Source organism: Dasypus novemcinctus, chromosome 11, assembly GCF_030445035.2.
Source record: "Dasypus novemcinctus isolate mDasNov1 chromosome 11, mDasNov1.1.hap2, whole genome shotgun sequence".
NCBI lineage: Eukaryota > Metazoa > Chordata > Mammalia > Cingulata > Dasypodidae > Dasypus > Dasypus novemcinctus.
In genome coordinates, this window is record NC_080683.1 from 123865534 (window position 1) to 123882805 (window position 17272).

A 17272-nucleotide genomic window follows, 5' to 3' on the forward strand; every position below is an offset into this window, starting at 1 on the left:
ATATATTTATGGCCAAAATGCTAAATGCCGAGCTACTTTCCACACTCTCATGCATGACCTACCTCGTCATCACTTTGCCAACATCTCAATTCTACTCCGCCCGCACTGGCTTTGCATCTGCTTCTTGTCGTTTCTTTAATCCATAGGTTTTTTTTTTCCCTCAGAAGTTATACTCATTTTTTTGTCAACAGCTATTCTTTAGCTTTCCTTGCAGGTAGTGAACCAAAATTTATTCATGGAACTGTATATTTTCTTTGGTATGCAGGGAATTGAGCTACTTTTTGAATCATAAATTGACAGGAAAACAGCAATACTTACAAAATACAAACAGATAAATCTCAAAACCTTAGGTATCTTACCTCCAATAAGTAGGTGCCCTACATGTATAGAAGAAATGTCTAGAAAATGTTGCTGAATTATTGTGGGTGAAATACCCACAGTGGATAATAATTTTAACTAAGAAAAAAAAATCCCCCCGAGACCATGTGAGGCCCACGCGCTCCCTTGTTGGCATCTTTATTCTCGCCGCACACAGCGTTAGGGATGCACCGCTGCGGACGCGGGCTCGGCTCCGGGTTTCTGCAGAGCCCGCTGGCTCTCGGGGCACCGCCCCTCGGGAGGAGGGCACGAGGCGGGCACCAGGCGGTAAGGAAAGGGGCGGCTCCAGACCTTGTGCCTCAAGGACAGAAGGGGGTACGGGGGCCCGAGGGGCCCAGACAGCCCCTGGTAAAGCGACGGGGGAGGTCTGGGGGTGTCGGCGTTGGGGCGCGGCCGGGGGCTGGGAGAGCCGTGTCAGCCAGAGGAGCTGCAGCAGTGACCGCCGGGCAGGCCAGGGGCGCGGCCCAGGGTGGGCGCCGGCCGTGGAGTGCGTGTCCCGTGCAGAGCCGAGACGCGGGTTCAGGTTCCGAAGGGTTCCTGGACGGCGACAGAGGAGCGTTCAGCCGAGCTCGGGACCTTGTGAGCTTAGAGGCCGGGCCTGGGACGGGGCGGCCGGGGAAGGAATGGGGAGAAGCGCGGCCTGCACGAAGGGGCAGGACCCGGTGGCCGAGGTGGGGGTCTGGCCTGGGCAGAATTGAAGTGTTACTGTCAGGTGGTCACAGAACATGGATTGCAAAGAACTAAGGTCCAACTGGGAAACATCCTGAGGTAAATGCATGTTAAATTTGTTCAGCAAAGTTATATAAAAGGACTGTCTTGCTCAAGTGCAAAATACTCACAAAATACTTAATTTGAAATAGACTTCCTTCAGCCTCTGTATTGCCACTACTTTCTCTTCCTTATCACATCTGCAAACGGATAATATTGCACGATAGACGTCTAAAAAAAACACGCTGTGACAGAGAATGTACAATAACAAATTACTTAAGGCCCCTTGCATATTTTTTAGGTGAATTATCTGTTTTATACTGGGAGCGCGAATTATAAGAAACTAGAAAACACCGTTCAAGTCCAGGGCTGTGGATGGCAATATGACTGCTAACAGAGACACGCCTGCTAAACCGATTAGAGGGAGCGCCTCTCAGAATATTTCCATTTAAATAAGGTTCATCACCCTCTCAAGTTTTACTTAATGCAGTTTTTGATGGTAGCATCTCAAGTCCTCGGTGTCCTTTCTGTAACTGAGTGGACCCAATGTCATGGTGTCTTCAGCTTTGTGAGTTTAAATCTTGGTGTTTTTTTTTTTAACTTCTCTAAGTTGTGGGCCACAGAACAATCATGCATAAAGTGGAGTATTCCCACATGCCCCCCTGTTATTAACACCTTGCATTGCTGCAGTACATTTGTTACAACTGATGAAAGCACATTTTTATAACTGTGCTATTGACTAGAGTCCATGATTTAACTTAGGGTTCACTGTCGTGTTGGGCAGTCCCATCAATTAAAAAAAAATTTTTTTAATTCTAGTAACATCTTTATGCAACCTAAAATTTCCCCTTTTAATCACATTCAGGTGTGTCCTTGAGTGCAGTGACTTATGTCCACAGTGTAGAGCTGCTGTCACCTGGACTGTGAAGTTCACCCAGAGCAGGCAACTCGGGGACGCAGGCACATTGTCCAAGCCCACGAAGGCTTCCTGGGGACTGGCAAGCCAGTGCTAGGAGTCTGCACTGAGGAATGTAATTGCTAAGTGACCGTGATAATTGTGGCCATTTCAGTATCTTCTTTCATCTGCTAGAAAACGAGAGCAGCATCAGGCGGCTTTTAGAGTGAAGAAATTAGCTGAACTTAATGGGAAATGTCATCAGGCCTCCCTCTCTGCTTCCAGAATCCTCCCGCTTGCCATGAATTCTTTTCATCGGCACTGAGGGCACGCTTGCAAATCACTGACACCCTGAATTTCTCTCTCCAACTACCATATTAAATAAAATCTGTAAGCTATCCCAGACTCTTCTTGTTTCACGGTGATTGCAGCGTAGCTGGTGTGCTTCGTAGGATTCCAGTTTCCTGTCGCCGGGACGACTTCCTTTTCGCCCCGTTCTGAAGACTGTGGGGTGATCTGAGCAAGGCTTCCTCATACGTCCTTATTTGACCCAACAGCTTTTTATAAAATGACTACGAGTATATGTCCATTGAGTTTTAAAAGGCTTGCTCCTCCGTTTGCTAGTTATGAGTTCCTTGATGTGAATGCTTTGTAAAATGTCAGCCCTTCTTTGCACCCACGCTCTTTGAACCTTCACTGTCCCGTTTTACCCGGCGTTCCCTCGACTCGTTTAGGGTCTGCCTGGGAAATGAACCCGGATGTGGACTTGTTCAACACGGGGAGTCTTCCTTCCGCGTCGCTCCTGCTGCTTGTGTGTCCCACCTTGCATCTCGGGTTGTGACTCAGGAGATGCTCCAGTCACATACTGCCTCGGTTTCCTTCCTCTTCACATTCCTTTCAGCTGAGTCTGGAAAAAAAGCTCTCTGCAGTTCATAAGCCTTAGTTTAGACCCTCAAACTCATTTCTTGTCCCCAAAATACTTCGTCAAGCACATCAGCTCTTATAATCTGCAGCAGTGTTTGTCTGGAGATGCAGGAAGCCTCGTGGAGTGTGGTTAGCTGTCGTGACTTAAGAGACATTTTACGATATTTGTGAGAAAGCATTTATGTGAGGAAATGAGGTGGAAATTTTCTTTAGGAAATGATTTTTTAGAACGACTCATCCCCACGCCCACGCCCTGTCCTTCTGGTATTCCGGGCTAGCACACGTGAGAATTCTTCCCTGGGCTCAAGCAGAGCCGTCTTCAGGAGGCAGCACCACAGGTGGGACGCAGCGCCCTTCACCTCCACCCGGCCCCACCCCTCCTTTCCACGCGCAGCGAGGGCTTTCTCTGCCGGCCACGTCTTCTCTCGAGCCCTCTGGCTTCCCCTCCACAGCGCCCGCGCTTCCTTCCGTGTCCCCCAGCGCGGCGGAAGCGTCTGCAGTTGGTGTCTGAGTCTGTGACGGCTCATGGGGTCTTCTGAGAGTGCTTTTCCCTCCCCGATGACTCTTTTTTTTTTAAGATTTATTTATTTCTCTCCCCCACCTTGGTTGTCTGTTCTCTGTGTCTATTTGCTGCGTCTTCTTTGTCTGCTTCTGTTGTCAGCGGCATGGGAATCTGTGTTTCTTTTTGTTGTGTCATCTTGCTGTGTCAGCTCTCCGTGTGTGCGGCGCCATTCCTGGGCAGGCTGCACTTTCTCTCGCGCTGGGCGGCTCTCCTTATGGGGTGCACTCCTTGCGCGTGGGGCTCCCCTACGCGGGGGACACCCCTGCGTGGCAGGGCACTCCTTGCGCGCATCAGCACTGCACATGGGCCAGCTCCACATGGATCAGGAGGAGGGGGTTTGAACCGTGGACCTCCCATGTGGTAGGTGGGCGCCCTAAACACTGGGCTGAGCCCGCCGCCCCCAATGTCTTTTTAATCCCTGGAGACAGCCTGACTAGACCTAGTTAGATCTGGCTCAACCCGGCCAAACCAGTTTATAGCTATAGCATTATAAAGACTAATCATAGGTTTAAAACTGGAAAGCCTCTAAGAGATCATCTAACTCATCCTCATTTTAAAGAAAATCTAAGTCTTGGAGGTAAGTAATTGGTACAAAGCTGGTAGTTTGGATTTGATGATTTAACTCCACTGAGGAAAATACATGCATACATGCCCAATGCAGTAGATATTCATGCTTGTACATATAGCATGGGGGGGGGAGGAAGAGGGTAAGAACTTTCCACCTGCTGGAACCTCTCTTTAAGAAAAAAGCAGTCCAACATCACTGACTCATCAGTTAATAAAAATAACTTACTGATTTGCATAAATTAGCTTCTTGATGGAAGTATTTTCTCCCAAAAGGAAGTAGACATTTTAGATGTTTTCTAAACAGAACAGTCTCTTCCTCTCACACAAACCTGAAACAAGGTAAATTTACTCATATTTCAGTCCCTGTGCCTTGATATATTAAAACACAAGCTAATAAGCTTGCTGGGATCTTACATTTGTCGGGTATCTTGTTATATAGGAGTCATTTTGCAGGAGACTGAAGGTACAGAGAAAATAAGAGCGAGCAAAGGAGGAAAAAGGCCTCTTCGTGGAGAAATTCAACAAACCTTTGGAACCCGATTTCAAGGGTTAAACTTAGGGATCAAGGTCGTAGCCAATTTTTGTTTCCCGTGCAGTAAGTGTTTGAATTCAGAGTTTATCTTTCTTTTTAAAATAGTTGCATTTTAAATGAAAGATGTTTTGATTCTAAATTTCTTTTCATTGAAATAAGAGTTTACGATCATTTAATTTCATACTGCAAACTACCCTGGTTGGATCTTTTCTAAATTGTCTTTGAACACTTCAACTATTTTTGCAGATAACCAAACTTCAATTCAATTTAGAGAAATTTTTATGTGTTCTGAGGCATAGAAGACATTCCTCTGTCCATGGGGGAAGAGGAGCATGAATTGAAAGTGGTTACCAAGGGTCCCTGATCGTCACGGTGGAGGGGTTTGAACGGGGCTGACACCTCAGCACATGGGCCGTTGGGGGCGGCCTCTGGGATGCTCGGGCCCCAGGCGATGAGCAGACCCCGGCGTGTTGCTCTGGGTGCAGCTGAGGCCAGTGGCCAGGAGCGGGCGTTGGTGATGTTGTCCCCCTCGGCGCTGGCCCAGCCGAGAGGACGGGCGGGAGGGGTCCCTGCGGCTGAGGGCTGTGCTCAGTGGGGCTCGCCAAGGCTGAGGAGTCGAGGGGCTGTGCTTGATGGGGCTCCCCCAGGCTGAGGAGTCGAGGGGCTGTGCCCCTTGTGGGCTCCCCCAGGCTGAGGAGAAGCTGAAGGGGTCGAGGGGCTGGAGTGGTGTGGGCTCCCCCAGGCTGAGGCGTCGAGGGGCTGTGCTCGATGGGGCTCCCCCAGGCTGAGAGGGCTGGAGGCATCGAGGGGCCGGAACTTGAGAGAGGGGCGACTCACACATGAAGGCTTGGGGGGACGGACCCGGTGCTTACTGAAGTCAGAGATTTGAGATGAAAGCTGGTCTGCATTGTGATGAGGCCCCCAGGGCCGCCCCCGACGTGTGGCCGAGCGGGTTGGGAACGCTGGGGGACACAGTGGCGTTGAGAAGTCCTCCAGGCCCCGGGGTGGCCGCTGGCTCGTGCCGGCCTGGTCAGGGGGTTACATGGTGCTGAGGCTCAGGCCAAGGGAAGGGTCACACCTGTTCCTCGGCCTCGAGAGGGGAGGCTGCACGGCCCATGCTGGAGAGACCCGTGGGGGGAGGGATCGTCATGGGAGCCTCAGGAGTCACTGAGGGAGAAAGGAAGGAGCACAGGGACGGAGGAGCCATGGGAAATGTCCTTCCAGGAGAAGAACAGAGCCGAGACGCTGGGAGAAGGGCAGGAGGACAGGAGCCTGGGGACAGCTGGGGGACAGCAGCCCGCACCATGGAGGGAAACGGCAGTGGGGAGGGGGGGAGAGAAGGAAGGCGAGTGCAGAAACCACACCTGGGAGGGGAGCTGAGCTGGGGGATGCAGCAGCTCAGAGAGGTTTGCTCAGCAGCGTTGGCCGCCCCCAGGATTCTATCATGGTGGCCTTGTTGCATATTTCCACTCCTGGCTGCATTTGGGAGAGGGCTGATTTGTACTGAGAGTTCACTGGGGAAGGAGGGAGGAAAGGGAAAACTACTTCAATGGGAACAACTTATTAATTTAATAGCATTTAAAACAGATTTTGAATTGCATTTTAAAAATAGATGTATATTGCTTTTTTAAAAAAGATTTATTTACTCCGCCACCCCTCCCCCCATCTGCTCTCTGTGTCCATTTGCTGTGAGTTCCTCTGTGTCTGCTTGTCTTCTCCTTAGGCGGCACAGGGAACCAATCCTGGGAACTTCTGGAGTGGGAGAGAGGCGCTCAATCTCTTGTGCCACCTCAGCTCCCTGGTCTGCTGTGTCTCTTGTTGTCTCTCCTCTGTGTCTCTTTTTCTTGTTGTGTCATCTTTCTGCACCAGCTCTCTGCTTGGGCCAGCTACTCCATGCGGGCCAGCACCCCTGCGTGGGCCAGCACTCCCCGTGGGCCAGCTCGCCTTCGCCAGGAGGCCCGGGAATCGAACCCTGGACCTGCCATGTGGTAGATGGGAGCCGAATCCCTTGAGCCACATGTATGTTGCTTTTAAAGCAACAGTTTGAAGTATATTCTTGGGGATTTTTTTTTTAAGATTTATTTATTTTATTTCTCTCCCTTCCGCCCACCCCAGTTGTCTGTTCTCTGTGTCTGTTTGCTGCGTGTTCTTTGTCCACTTCTGTTGTTGTCAGCGGCACTGGGAATCTGTGTTTCTTTTTGTTGCGTCATCTTGTTGTGTCAGCTCTCCGTGTGTGTGGCGCCATTCCTGGGCAGGCTGCACTTTCTTTTCGCGCTGGGCGGCTCTCCTTACAGGTGCAGTCCTTGCGCGTGGGGCTCCCCTATGCGGGGGACACCCCTGCGTGGCAGGGCACTCCTTGCGCGCATCAGCACTGCGCATGGGCCAGCTCCACACGGGTCAAGGAGGCCCAGGGTTTGAACCGTGGACCTCCCATGTGGTAGACGGACGCCCTAACCACTGGGCCAACTCCGCTTCCCTGTTCTTGGGGATTTTGATAGATGTATGGGGAAATGAACTAAAATTTCATACTTTTGGTGCTTTTAGAAACTGGAAGTCACAATTTTCTACTGATAAAATCTAGAACGAGATTTTCCCTTTCATTTAAAAGCTAAACCACATCTTTTTTATTTTGTGAACTATATGCCATTGACAAAAAGTAAACCAAGGCAAAAAAAATTAGATGGGTTGCTTCTCCCCGCCCTCTGCACCTGCCAGCACCAGTGTGCTTGTGAAGCCGTAAGCCTCGGCTCAAGGGACGGCACTTTCGGTCTTCGGAAGTGCACGTGGAGTCGGCGTGGTTTGCTTTTGGCGCTCGTGCTCCTCGAGACGCCAGTGTGCCTTGGCCAGCGTGCTGAAATCCCAGCGTCCTTACTCTCCCTTTGTGGGGGTCCTGAGGGCTGGTGAGCCTTGCCCAGCTCCCGAGGTCCCCAGCGAGTCGAGGGCACTTAGACGGTGCTGTTGGCCCTGAAAGTGAGGCTGCGACAGCTGCACTTCACCTCGATGACTTACCGCCCTGCTCGCTCTGACCCCTCTGGGCGATTCCGTTAGTGCTGTTTTAGTTCCGTGTTTTTCCACGAGGCCTTGAAGGGCGCTGAGCTTTCCTTACTGATTTCATCCTGTATGTGGCATTCACATGTGTGTCAGTTTCAACCTGTTGAAATCAGTGACATGGAAATCAAAACTAAGAGGTTATTGTGTAATTTAGAAAAAAATCATAGGTTCTTTGAGAGAAGCCCTGCAATACTGAAACGTGCTGCTCGGAAGTGTGGGGCGACCTGGACCTACTGACTCCCAGTTAGGAGACAACTCTTGCTAAAGAGGTCACTTTTTAACAGGGTAGCAGTGCTCATGCGCCAGATGACTGTGCTGTTTCTTCTATGACCGGCGTTCCTCTTCGTGCTTACTTATTTTCTTCTCTGTGTAGCTTATTCATATTTGAAGCTAACAGTTAAGAATCTGTGAGGAGTCTTCGTTAGGAAATTAGTTACGAATGTCATCCCACCATCTGAACTGATGTACCAAAAAGTTATTGGAAGACTTAAAGCCAATATGGTTTTATTTGTTTCCTTGTACGTCTTTCTATGTTTCGTTAAAATAATCCAGTAATTAAAGTGGGTTTCGGGGCCTTTCGGTTGTTTGGCATTCTTGTCAATCGTCCTTTTGTAGGTGTTGCTTTCTGGGTCTTTTTTTTTACTGGACCTAATTTTTGAGCTGTGGAGGTAGCGTTCTTCAATTCTAGATTCTCCTGCATCTGGGCCTTCCTGCTCTTTGTGATTCCTATCAGTGAGAAGGACGAGACTCTTCAGTCATGTCCCAGTGTTTCTCAAACTCATTTGTGCATTGGTGTCAGCAGTTTAAGAATATGCAGTTTGTGTGTGGATGTGCGACACAAGCAGGCCAGAGGGGCTCTGAAGTGGGCTCCACGTGAGGTGTGCGTCTCTCTACCGAGGAACAAAACGAAGGCGCGTTTCAAAAGCTCTGCCATCGTCTCGGTCCACAAAAGAGAATCTTAAGAGAAGATTCGCCTGTTTCCAGCTTCCACGGGCTTCTGCTGGGGTCTTGGTGGAGGCTTGCTCTGACTTATGCCAAGGTGGGCTTTTGAAATCGGTGGCACTCTCTCTTCTCTATCCATTCCTCTGTCGGTGGGCTGCTAGCCCTCTGTCGTGGCCCGAGAAGAGACTGCCGGCCCTTCCTTGGTACAGAGGTTCAGGGGCTGCGGCCTCAGGTCCGGCTGCGAGGGCTGCAGGATTCTAAGTCTGTCGTTCATCTCAGCTGAAATACTTTTACAGAGACACGCCCCGTTACCACGTAGTTACCCTGTGGTCCAGCTCCATCGGGAAAGGCAAGATAAAGGGTTTTTTTCCCTTTATTGACCAGTTTTCAGTATAAAGAATTGGTTTCCTATCATTCTCTGAAAACAATTAATTCTTTTGTTGCTTTTACATGTCACTATGAACTCATAGATTTTTATGTATTTCATGGGTTCCAGCCTACTGAGATTGAACAAAAGCAATTTATAAGGTGCAGAGTTCTTTGCTAATATCATTTACCCTCATTTTATCAATAGGATCTACAAAATCTTCTGCCATCCTTTCTTTTCTTACAGCAATGAATGAAAACTTAGTCTTTCAAGAACTGCATGGTTAATTAAAAATACTGGATAATTTGTGTAGTAATGGGCGATCCCTTCAATTTCATTTTCATATCATCATAGTGATAGTCATTTACTTTAAAAAAACAACAAAGCATTATACCTAGCATGATACTATATTGAGCTTGATTACATTCATTATGCTATTTTCATTTTTACCAAACCATAGCACTGACACTGTAAAATAAAGAATAGCTACTGTCATTGGATAGCAGACTTGACCAAGTACATGTAAATACCTTTTCACATGATCAGCAAGAAGGGGCTTAATGCATCTTCTTGACTCTACCCCTACTAAGGAATTACATTCTGCTAACCTGAATATACTCCCCAGTTCCTGTGGGCTCAGTTACTTTTCACCTTTTAATATTGCATAATCGGTATGGCTCTGGTGAATTTAATGTCCTTAGATGACAATTTTGGTGATAGTTTCTTTCCTTTTTATGAAAATTGATAAGGAATTTGAAAGGTCCAATTTTGATATGAGAATGCACCAATTTTTTTCAAATATCAAATTTGAGATTTATCAGAAACACATTTTAGGCTTTACTCTTAAGTTTTGGGGAGGCAGGCGGGGTTCTTTTGGGAGGGGTGTTTCTTGGCTGGATTTTGTTTGCTTGTTTTTACATGCCTTGACTGTATTTAGTGATAGGTGTGTGACGTGGAGTTGGCCCTGGCCTTTGGAATGGCAGGTCATTTCCCCCCCAGCCAGTGTTCCTGGTGGAGCCCAAATGTAGACACGTTAGAAGAGAAGCTTGGGGGAGGCAGACGAGTGGGGTTCTGGGCCCGTGCCCTCCAGCCTGGCCCCCTGTGGACTTGAGGCTGTGACTCCAAAGGCAGGGCTGGTGATATAATGTGAGTGGCCTTGCTGGACTCTGTCATTTTTACTCTTTGAGAAAGTGAAAATCGCTGAGCTTTGGATTATGAAACCCATGGGCACTTCCATGCCAGCTCTGCGAGTCTAGAGAACGAAATGTTTAACTGTTTACTGAAAACACACATTTAGGTGGAAAGGTAGCAGATGCTAAGTAGCAAAACTAGTGGTTGACTCAGGTTCATTGGTTTTCAAAAATTAGTTTTTTCCAGCTTCTCGTTGCAAAACCAGTCTGCATGAGTCCTGAAGAAGCTCATGACAGCGGAAAGGACTGGAGTGGGAGGGTAAGGGCAGGCAGCAGGAAAGCGAGTTATCTGGCACTCAGCTATTGTAGAGCAGTTTTCTGATTTTGTTTGTAAATAGGTGGGAACAGGGTCCATCTAGTTTATACAGGGCAGCCAACTAGGAGCCAGAATGAAGGCAATTAGTGCAAAAAATGCAAACACTTCTTTAACTAGTGTTAACGTCAGTATAACATTGTGCAGCTAAAAAATAGAATTGGTGATTGTTCTAGTTTGGTCAAGCTGCTGAAAGCAACATACCAGAAATGGGCTGGCTTTTACAGGGGGGATTTATTAGCTTACAAGCTGACAGTTCTGAGGCCGTGAAAATGTCCAAATCAAGGCACCGTCAGGCAGTGCGTTCTCCCCAAAGACCGGCTGCCGGCGCGCCTGCCACCTGACGAGGCACCTGGGCAGTACTGCTGCCTCCTCTTCCCAAGTGCCTTGCTTCAGCTTCTTGCTTTCATGCCTTTCTCCCTGAATTCCATTCTCTTATAAAGGGCTCCAGTAGGTTTAAGACCTGCCCCCCAGGCCATGCCCTAACTGAAGTAACTAATCAGAAGGCTCTACTTGCAATAGGTTCATGCCCAGAGAAATGGGTTCGCTTTAAGAACATGCTTTTTTGGCGTCCATTCAGCTTCAAACCTTCAGAGCAAGAGGAGGAAGCCTGGGCCCAGAGAGTCACAGCCTAGAATGAGGGGCGGGTCGATACAGCCCATCTCACCCTCATTGATCATTAAGGCTCATCACAAAGCATTATTAAGGAAACAAGAGCATTTGATATCACCTCTAAAATTATAGCCCAAGTCAAATAATTTTATGGTGGATGCTTGGGAAAGGACAGGGAAACAGACAGAATTGCTCACCAAATAGACCCCCATAATTGAGTGTATCCTGGCCTGTGTGGAAACAGGCTGCTCTCCACTCATCCATTTATTATGCCAGCGTGGTATCCAGAATACCTCATCATTGCTAAATTTTCAACAGCAAAATGCACATTTTTTAGTGATAGTATCAATTAGTGTAATTTCCAAAACTAATTTTGTATCTTGGTCCAGCTTTAAAAACATGGGGAAAAGAGCCTAGTTAGGGTTTATTTTCAAGACAAAATAAGAACCAACTGCTGGATACATGTACTGCTGAGACCCGTTTGCCACGTGTCGTCACGACACTGCGTGATAGTCCCCACCTTTGGGCGTGCCGTGGCACCCCTCTGTGTGTGCACTGGTCTTACTGTGAGTGACCGCCTCCTCCTGTTCTAACGGAAGAAGTGTGCCTCTCTCAAACCTACAGACCACGTCTGGGGAGGACGTCCGCGACTTCACGAAGGTGCTGAAGAACAAGTTCAGGTCCAAGAAGTACTTTGCCAAGCACCCCCGGCTGGGCTACCTCCCCGTGCAGACGGTTTTGGAAGGCGACAATCTGGAGACGTAAGTGTAGTTCTGGTGCTGAATCTCTGCAGATGCTTAGCTGGTATTATCTTTATGTGAGTGACACAAGAGAAATTGTTTAATACCAATGTGATTTATGTGTGGTAAAATATATGCTTTTGAAAGTGCAAAGTGAAACTTGGAATCAGTCATCACAAAACAGAGTTTTATGCTTTGCTTTTGACAAGGTCACAGCCGACATTCCTGGTTAGCTGCCGTGCTCCTAAACTTTACCAGGGAGGCGTTATTGCTTCAGCCTGCGCTCGGCCGTCTCTATTCCTCCTGAAAATGCTTAAAGCAAATGGTCGAATTTTATGCTCTTTCATTTATTTTCCGTTTCTCCCTTTCGAGGGTATTTTACTTTTCTTGTAGTATGCTTGACATTTACTTTTATAGCTGTTTAGTATAAATTTATGAATAGAATTTAATCTCTTGCTTTCAAGTATTTATAGATGTTAACATCTCATCAAAGTATGTTACATTTCTAATTTCTTTTTTTTGAAGATGAAGACTGCAAAATGAGATAGCATATTTTATATATTATACAAAATAAATGCAATTTCTTAAATGTATATAATTTGAGTTACAAGCACAAAGGAAACAAAGTTTCAAGGTAGCACAATTACCGTGAGGTTACAAATTTAAAGTAAAAAAACAAAAAGATTCTATAGCCTGGAATGAGAAGAAAAAGAATTTTTAAAAGGAGCCTAAAAAATGCAAGGAAGTAATTTTAAATTACTAAACAAATTGTCAAGATAAAAATAGATATGATTTTAAATTTGAATTGCTTTTTATACTATCAGCATAAATATGCTTGCCAAAGAAAATTTCTTATGCTTGAATCTTGGGGAAAATGACCTTTATCACTAATCAGCACCAGAGTATACCCAGCCCTACAGGATAAATTCCAGGTAGGGAGGGAAGGACATTCTCTCCGATCACTGTGGAGGAGAAGCTGCACAGTCTCGAGGGAAGTTTTCTACTTTAGATGATAGAGGAAACTACAGTAAAAAATGCCTGAAGTTGTCGAGAGTCCCTGCCGTGAAGACGCGCTCTCTTCCTTTAACCTCCAGACTCATAATTCATTTTCTTTTGTGTCCGAGAGCGAGATCAGCAAGAACGGCGGTACTCCATGCCTTGGGACGGTCAGTGTCCGGGGTCAGACTGGAGGCAGAGATTCTGTGTTCTGGTCTCTGAATTCATTTTCCATACATAGCCCCGAAGGCTGCAGCTTGGCCACGCTTTTCTCCCAATGCTCTTCTTTTGTTGTGTCCACGCAAGGCCACGTCAACGCCCACAAGCACCCTGAGTCCTGTGCAGGTCGTGTCGCAGGGGCGGGTCCCGGCAGGTGGGCTCCAGAGGAAGAAGGTGTCTGTGGAGCAAGAGGAGAGCTGGACCTGGCTGGCTCGCTAGCTGGGGTCTGGAGACCACTCCTCAAACGCGTGCAGCCCTGAGGGCAGGTGGAGTGGGGGTGCTCTCTCTGCTTAGTGGGTAGATTTTTGTCCTCTTCTCAAGTTTGTATGACAATAAGTTTTATTTATTTTAATCTCTAATATATTGTTTGTGCTGAGCAGCACCCCATGATCAAACCAAAATTTTGCCTTTCTTGGTGTCAGATATAAATAACCTCTGGATTGCTGCCGGAAGCAAGAGCGTCATCAGAGGGCACTTTAATAATTTATGGGGAAATCTGATAGGTTTGAACTATCGGATGTGACTGATGTGCCCTTCACTCTCTTGATCAGCCGTTGGCATTCTGTGCTCCAAATATCTACGTTCTTTCTATGAATCATGAAGATAGATCTTTCAAACTCATTTTAGGCATTTTTGATAATTTACTGTCAATGTCAAAATAACCACCGGCATCAGTCATTCTATTTGCAGTGACTGTTCAAGTTTAACAGAAAAGCATGCCAAATAATTTGTGCTGTGGTTTGTGTGTTTAACTCTGAAAATGCCTCACCTCGTAAAACACAAATATAGCAGCATTTTCAGGGAAAGGAAAGAAGAAAAAGGAGCCAAGGAAGAGAAGATTAAATTAGACGCCTCAAAGGTCCTTACTGGAAAGGTTTATGAGCTGCGGGACACAGGGGCAGGTTTCCTTCTGTTTCTAAAATGAGAAGGCGCTCTTGGATTTGGAATACAGTTCCTTTGCTGCTCTGCCCTCTCTAGTAGAGGGCCGCTTAATACCCTGGTGTAAAAACTTACGTAATGGGCGATAGAGAATTTGATGTCATTTATTCTCCTCTGAGCGGGAGAACATTGGAGGAAAACCTGGAAAGTGGTAAATGTGCTGAAGTTATTCATGAAGCACATCAGAATTTTATTTAGTTTCTTTTTCTTTCATCCTTGCAAAATGCAGTATTTTATCCTGTGTCCACTAATTATGCATGCCTGCATGGAGGGGACTCAGGGGGGAGTGAATTATACCAAAACAGGAGAAATACGCCCATGTCCAGGTCTGCTCAATTAATTTTATAACTGCCTATGCAAGACTTTTCACAAACGGAATGAAAATAAATGAGAAAAGCTTGCTTAAGGAATGACCCATTGAAAATAACCCTGAGAACAGAAATTATGACGTAGTGGCCAGGGTAATTTGGGAGTTGCTAGAAAGCCAGGCCGGTTTCCTGGCGGTTGGAAAGAAGTCATCTAGAGAGGCCTCCCTGACACGGGTGAGCGTGGGCTAGACGAGCGCATGTTGCTTTAATTCTTACTGCAGCAGGAACCTGCCCTGGACAGTGGCCCCGTGGCGGCAGCCTGGCCTGGGAGCCCGTGATACCTGAGCCGAGCGCTGTGCCTGGATGTGACGAGGGCCGAGGCTGGCGTGGTGTGGGAGGGGGCCGGGGCCAGGCGGGAACCTCGGAAGAGCCGGGTGGGAAGCTGACACAGTGGGCGTGGGGAGAGAAGCAGAAGGCAGGTGACAAGGGACCAGCAGAGGGAGAGGGTCTGGGGTGCCCCGTGGTTCCTCAGAGCAGCAGGGAGCCAGTGACGGTAAGGGAGAAGGGGCTGGGGTCCACGGAGAGGGACTGAAGCAGCCAGAGGACAGAAGCTCAAGGACGAGTGGGCCGAGATTGTGTGCAGGAGGCCCGGGTCCTCCCGAGGAAGACTGGGTGACTCTTCCTGCAACACGAAGCCCGCCTGGTGGAGGCTGACCCCGCGGCCCTGACCCCGCGAACCAGACCCGCACGAACCAGAGCGTCCTGTTGAACCGTGAAGAGCCCACAGGGCCTCAGGCCTCAGGCCTGGCCGGCCCGCCCCTCGGGCGTCCTTGCCGTGACCACACGCTTCGGCTTTTCCTTCCAGAATTGAATGAGAAAGCCAGTCGCTTCTGTCCTGTCCTACAGGTGCAAATGCTCTGGAGTCAGCGGAGCCTCGAGTTTGACTGTGCATCTGTCTTTTCTTAGACATACTCTAAATAGACTTCACAGCGTGGACCACTGCGCGCAGCCTTCGCCTGCCGTGCCTGGCGCAGCGCGGGAGCCCTTCCCTGCTGCCGGGATGACCTGCCCAGGGGCCGGTCACGCCGTCTCGTCTTCTCCAAGCTCAACTCAGATAAAATGTGCACATTTTTTTTGAAAGTTCATGGAAAATGTTTAGAAATAATCTCTCAACCAGTTACCATTTTTGGAAATTATATAGCACATCATTCACTTGACATTTAACAGCCGTAATCTGGAGCTGATGAAAAGCAGTGACGGAGAAAGACCGACTGTTGCCTTGCATGGGTCCTCTCGTTGGACTGTATCTGCTCTGTGCGTGGTGATAAGTCTCTTTACTGGGTGGGTTTCCTGACACTCACAGAGCTGTTCCTGGACGTGGGACCAAGGCTCTTAGTTCTCCGTCCCAGCAAGATGGATCATCTTCCACCTCTTTCTCGCCCCTGCCACACAGGCATCAACTGGTGCTCTCAGCGGGGGGTAATGAGCTCATTAACTTTTCCTTAATATGTCTGTACAAGAAAAACAGGGGAGCCACATAGGGCTGGGGTAATTTCCTGGCTGTTTCAGTTCCATCGGCATTAGGAGGAGGCTTTAGTTATTTAAATGGAGAACTAAATTTCTTTGTCCTTTTAAATGTCCACATGCACCAGTCCAATAAGAATCCAGTGAGCTGGGGTTGGAAGGAGCCGCTGGATTAAGGAAACAGTCCCTGGGGCCGTGAGGATTGCAGGGCGGGGCCTGGGCTGGGCTCCTGATGGGGTCTGCAGCCCCTCCACGGCCGTGCAGGCGGAGCACGCTTCCCTCGAGGTCGGCAGGCAGAGCCTCCGCAGCTCATCTTATTTGAAGAAAGGCTCTCGCAACCCAGGGCTCCTGCTTCTGCTTTGCGGGTGACAGGAACGTGTCGTCGGGGCGGTGGAGAGGGTGCTGGGCCACGCGCTTCCTCCATGTATCCGCGCAGCGGAGATTCTTTGCATACACAGGGTTTGAGTTTTTGCATTTAATATGGTCCAGGGAATCAGAAAAGGTTTAGTTTTATTGCAGCTGGGCCATGAGTGTAATATAAGGTGATTTGAGGTATTTAGTGTTGCCTTGCTGACCAAATTTCTACCCCAATAAAAAACAAAAGCGGGACCCTGTCTCCTCCGGGCACCCCGAGGATGAGATCCTAAAATGCGTCCCACGTCGCATGCTGTGCTGGGGATGGCTGCCTAGGAGGGGCCCGCGTGGGCTGGGAAGTTCCCGCGCCAGGCTGAGCCCACGTCCTCTGGCCTCCCCACGGGGCCCGGGCGCCCTGCAGTGCTCTTCTGCGGCCCTGGAGCGCCGCCCGCGTGACTCTTGTCTCCTTCTCCCCGCAGTCCCGTCACGCTCATCAGCCTGTGGCCAGAGCAGTTTGAGTGAGTATGCCGCCCCGCAGGGCCCCTCGCCCGGCCGCCCGGGGAGAGGCCGCTCTCCTGCCGGCGCAGCGCCGCGTCCGTCTGCATGGCCGGGCCCCTAACGAGGCTAACGTCCCCCGGCACCGGGCGCCAGCGCCGGCGGTAACCCGCCCCGTCCGTCTCTCCCCGCAGCCCCTCGCAGTCTCCCCAGCTGTTCCACGACGACACCCACTCCAGAATCGAGCAGTACGCCACACGGTGAGGAGCCCGGGGTCTCCCCCACGCCAGGCACGCCCTTCTGTCTCGGCCAGACAGTTATAGAGCAGCTTGGCAGGGGCGCCGTCCCGTTCCGCCCACCGCCAGGCGTCTGCTCTGGGCTGCACTTGCGAACACCTGCCGCAGATTCTGGGGCAGCGGCTCTCGGGCGGGCGTGAGTCTCCAGCTCAGAGCCGGAGCCATGTATGGGCCGGAGTTAGAGCACGTGAAGGGAGGCGGGCGAGGGGTCCACAGGTTACAATACGTAATCAGATGAACGTCGACACTATCAGGGGGGCCTGGTCTTGATCACATGCACACGCTTCCGGAAAGAAGCGCACAGCGGCTTCTGCCTGCTAGGGGCGAGCCGTCCCTGGCTGGGTGCAGGCGGGCATCGCG

General features: G+C 49.2%; 1 protein-coding gene across 7 annotated transcripts in view; it reads left to right on the forward strand.

Moving 5' to 3' along the window:
- The window catches only part of UTRN (utrophin), a 437542-nt gene that overhangs the window by 401347 nt on the left and 18923 nt on the right, over nucleotides 1-17272 (forward strand). For 6 of the 7 annotated variants that reach the window (XM_071218696.1, XM_058307593.2, XM_058307595.2 and 3 more), the window contains 3 exons: nucleotides 11666-11802; nucleotides 16601-16639; nucleotides 16811-16876. In XM_071218696.1, coding sequence (XP_071074797.1) covers nucleotides 11666-11802; nucleotides 16601-16639; nucleotides 16811-16876 — 242 coding nt within the window. The remainder of the gene's footprint in view (nucleotides 1-11665; nucleotides 11803-16600; nucleotides 16640-16810; nucleotides 16877-17272) is intronic. The other variant, XM_058307594.2, reaches the window with a different exon arrangement.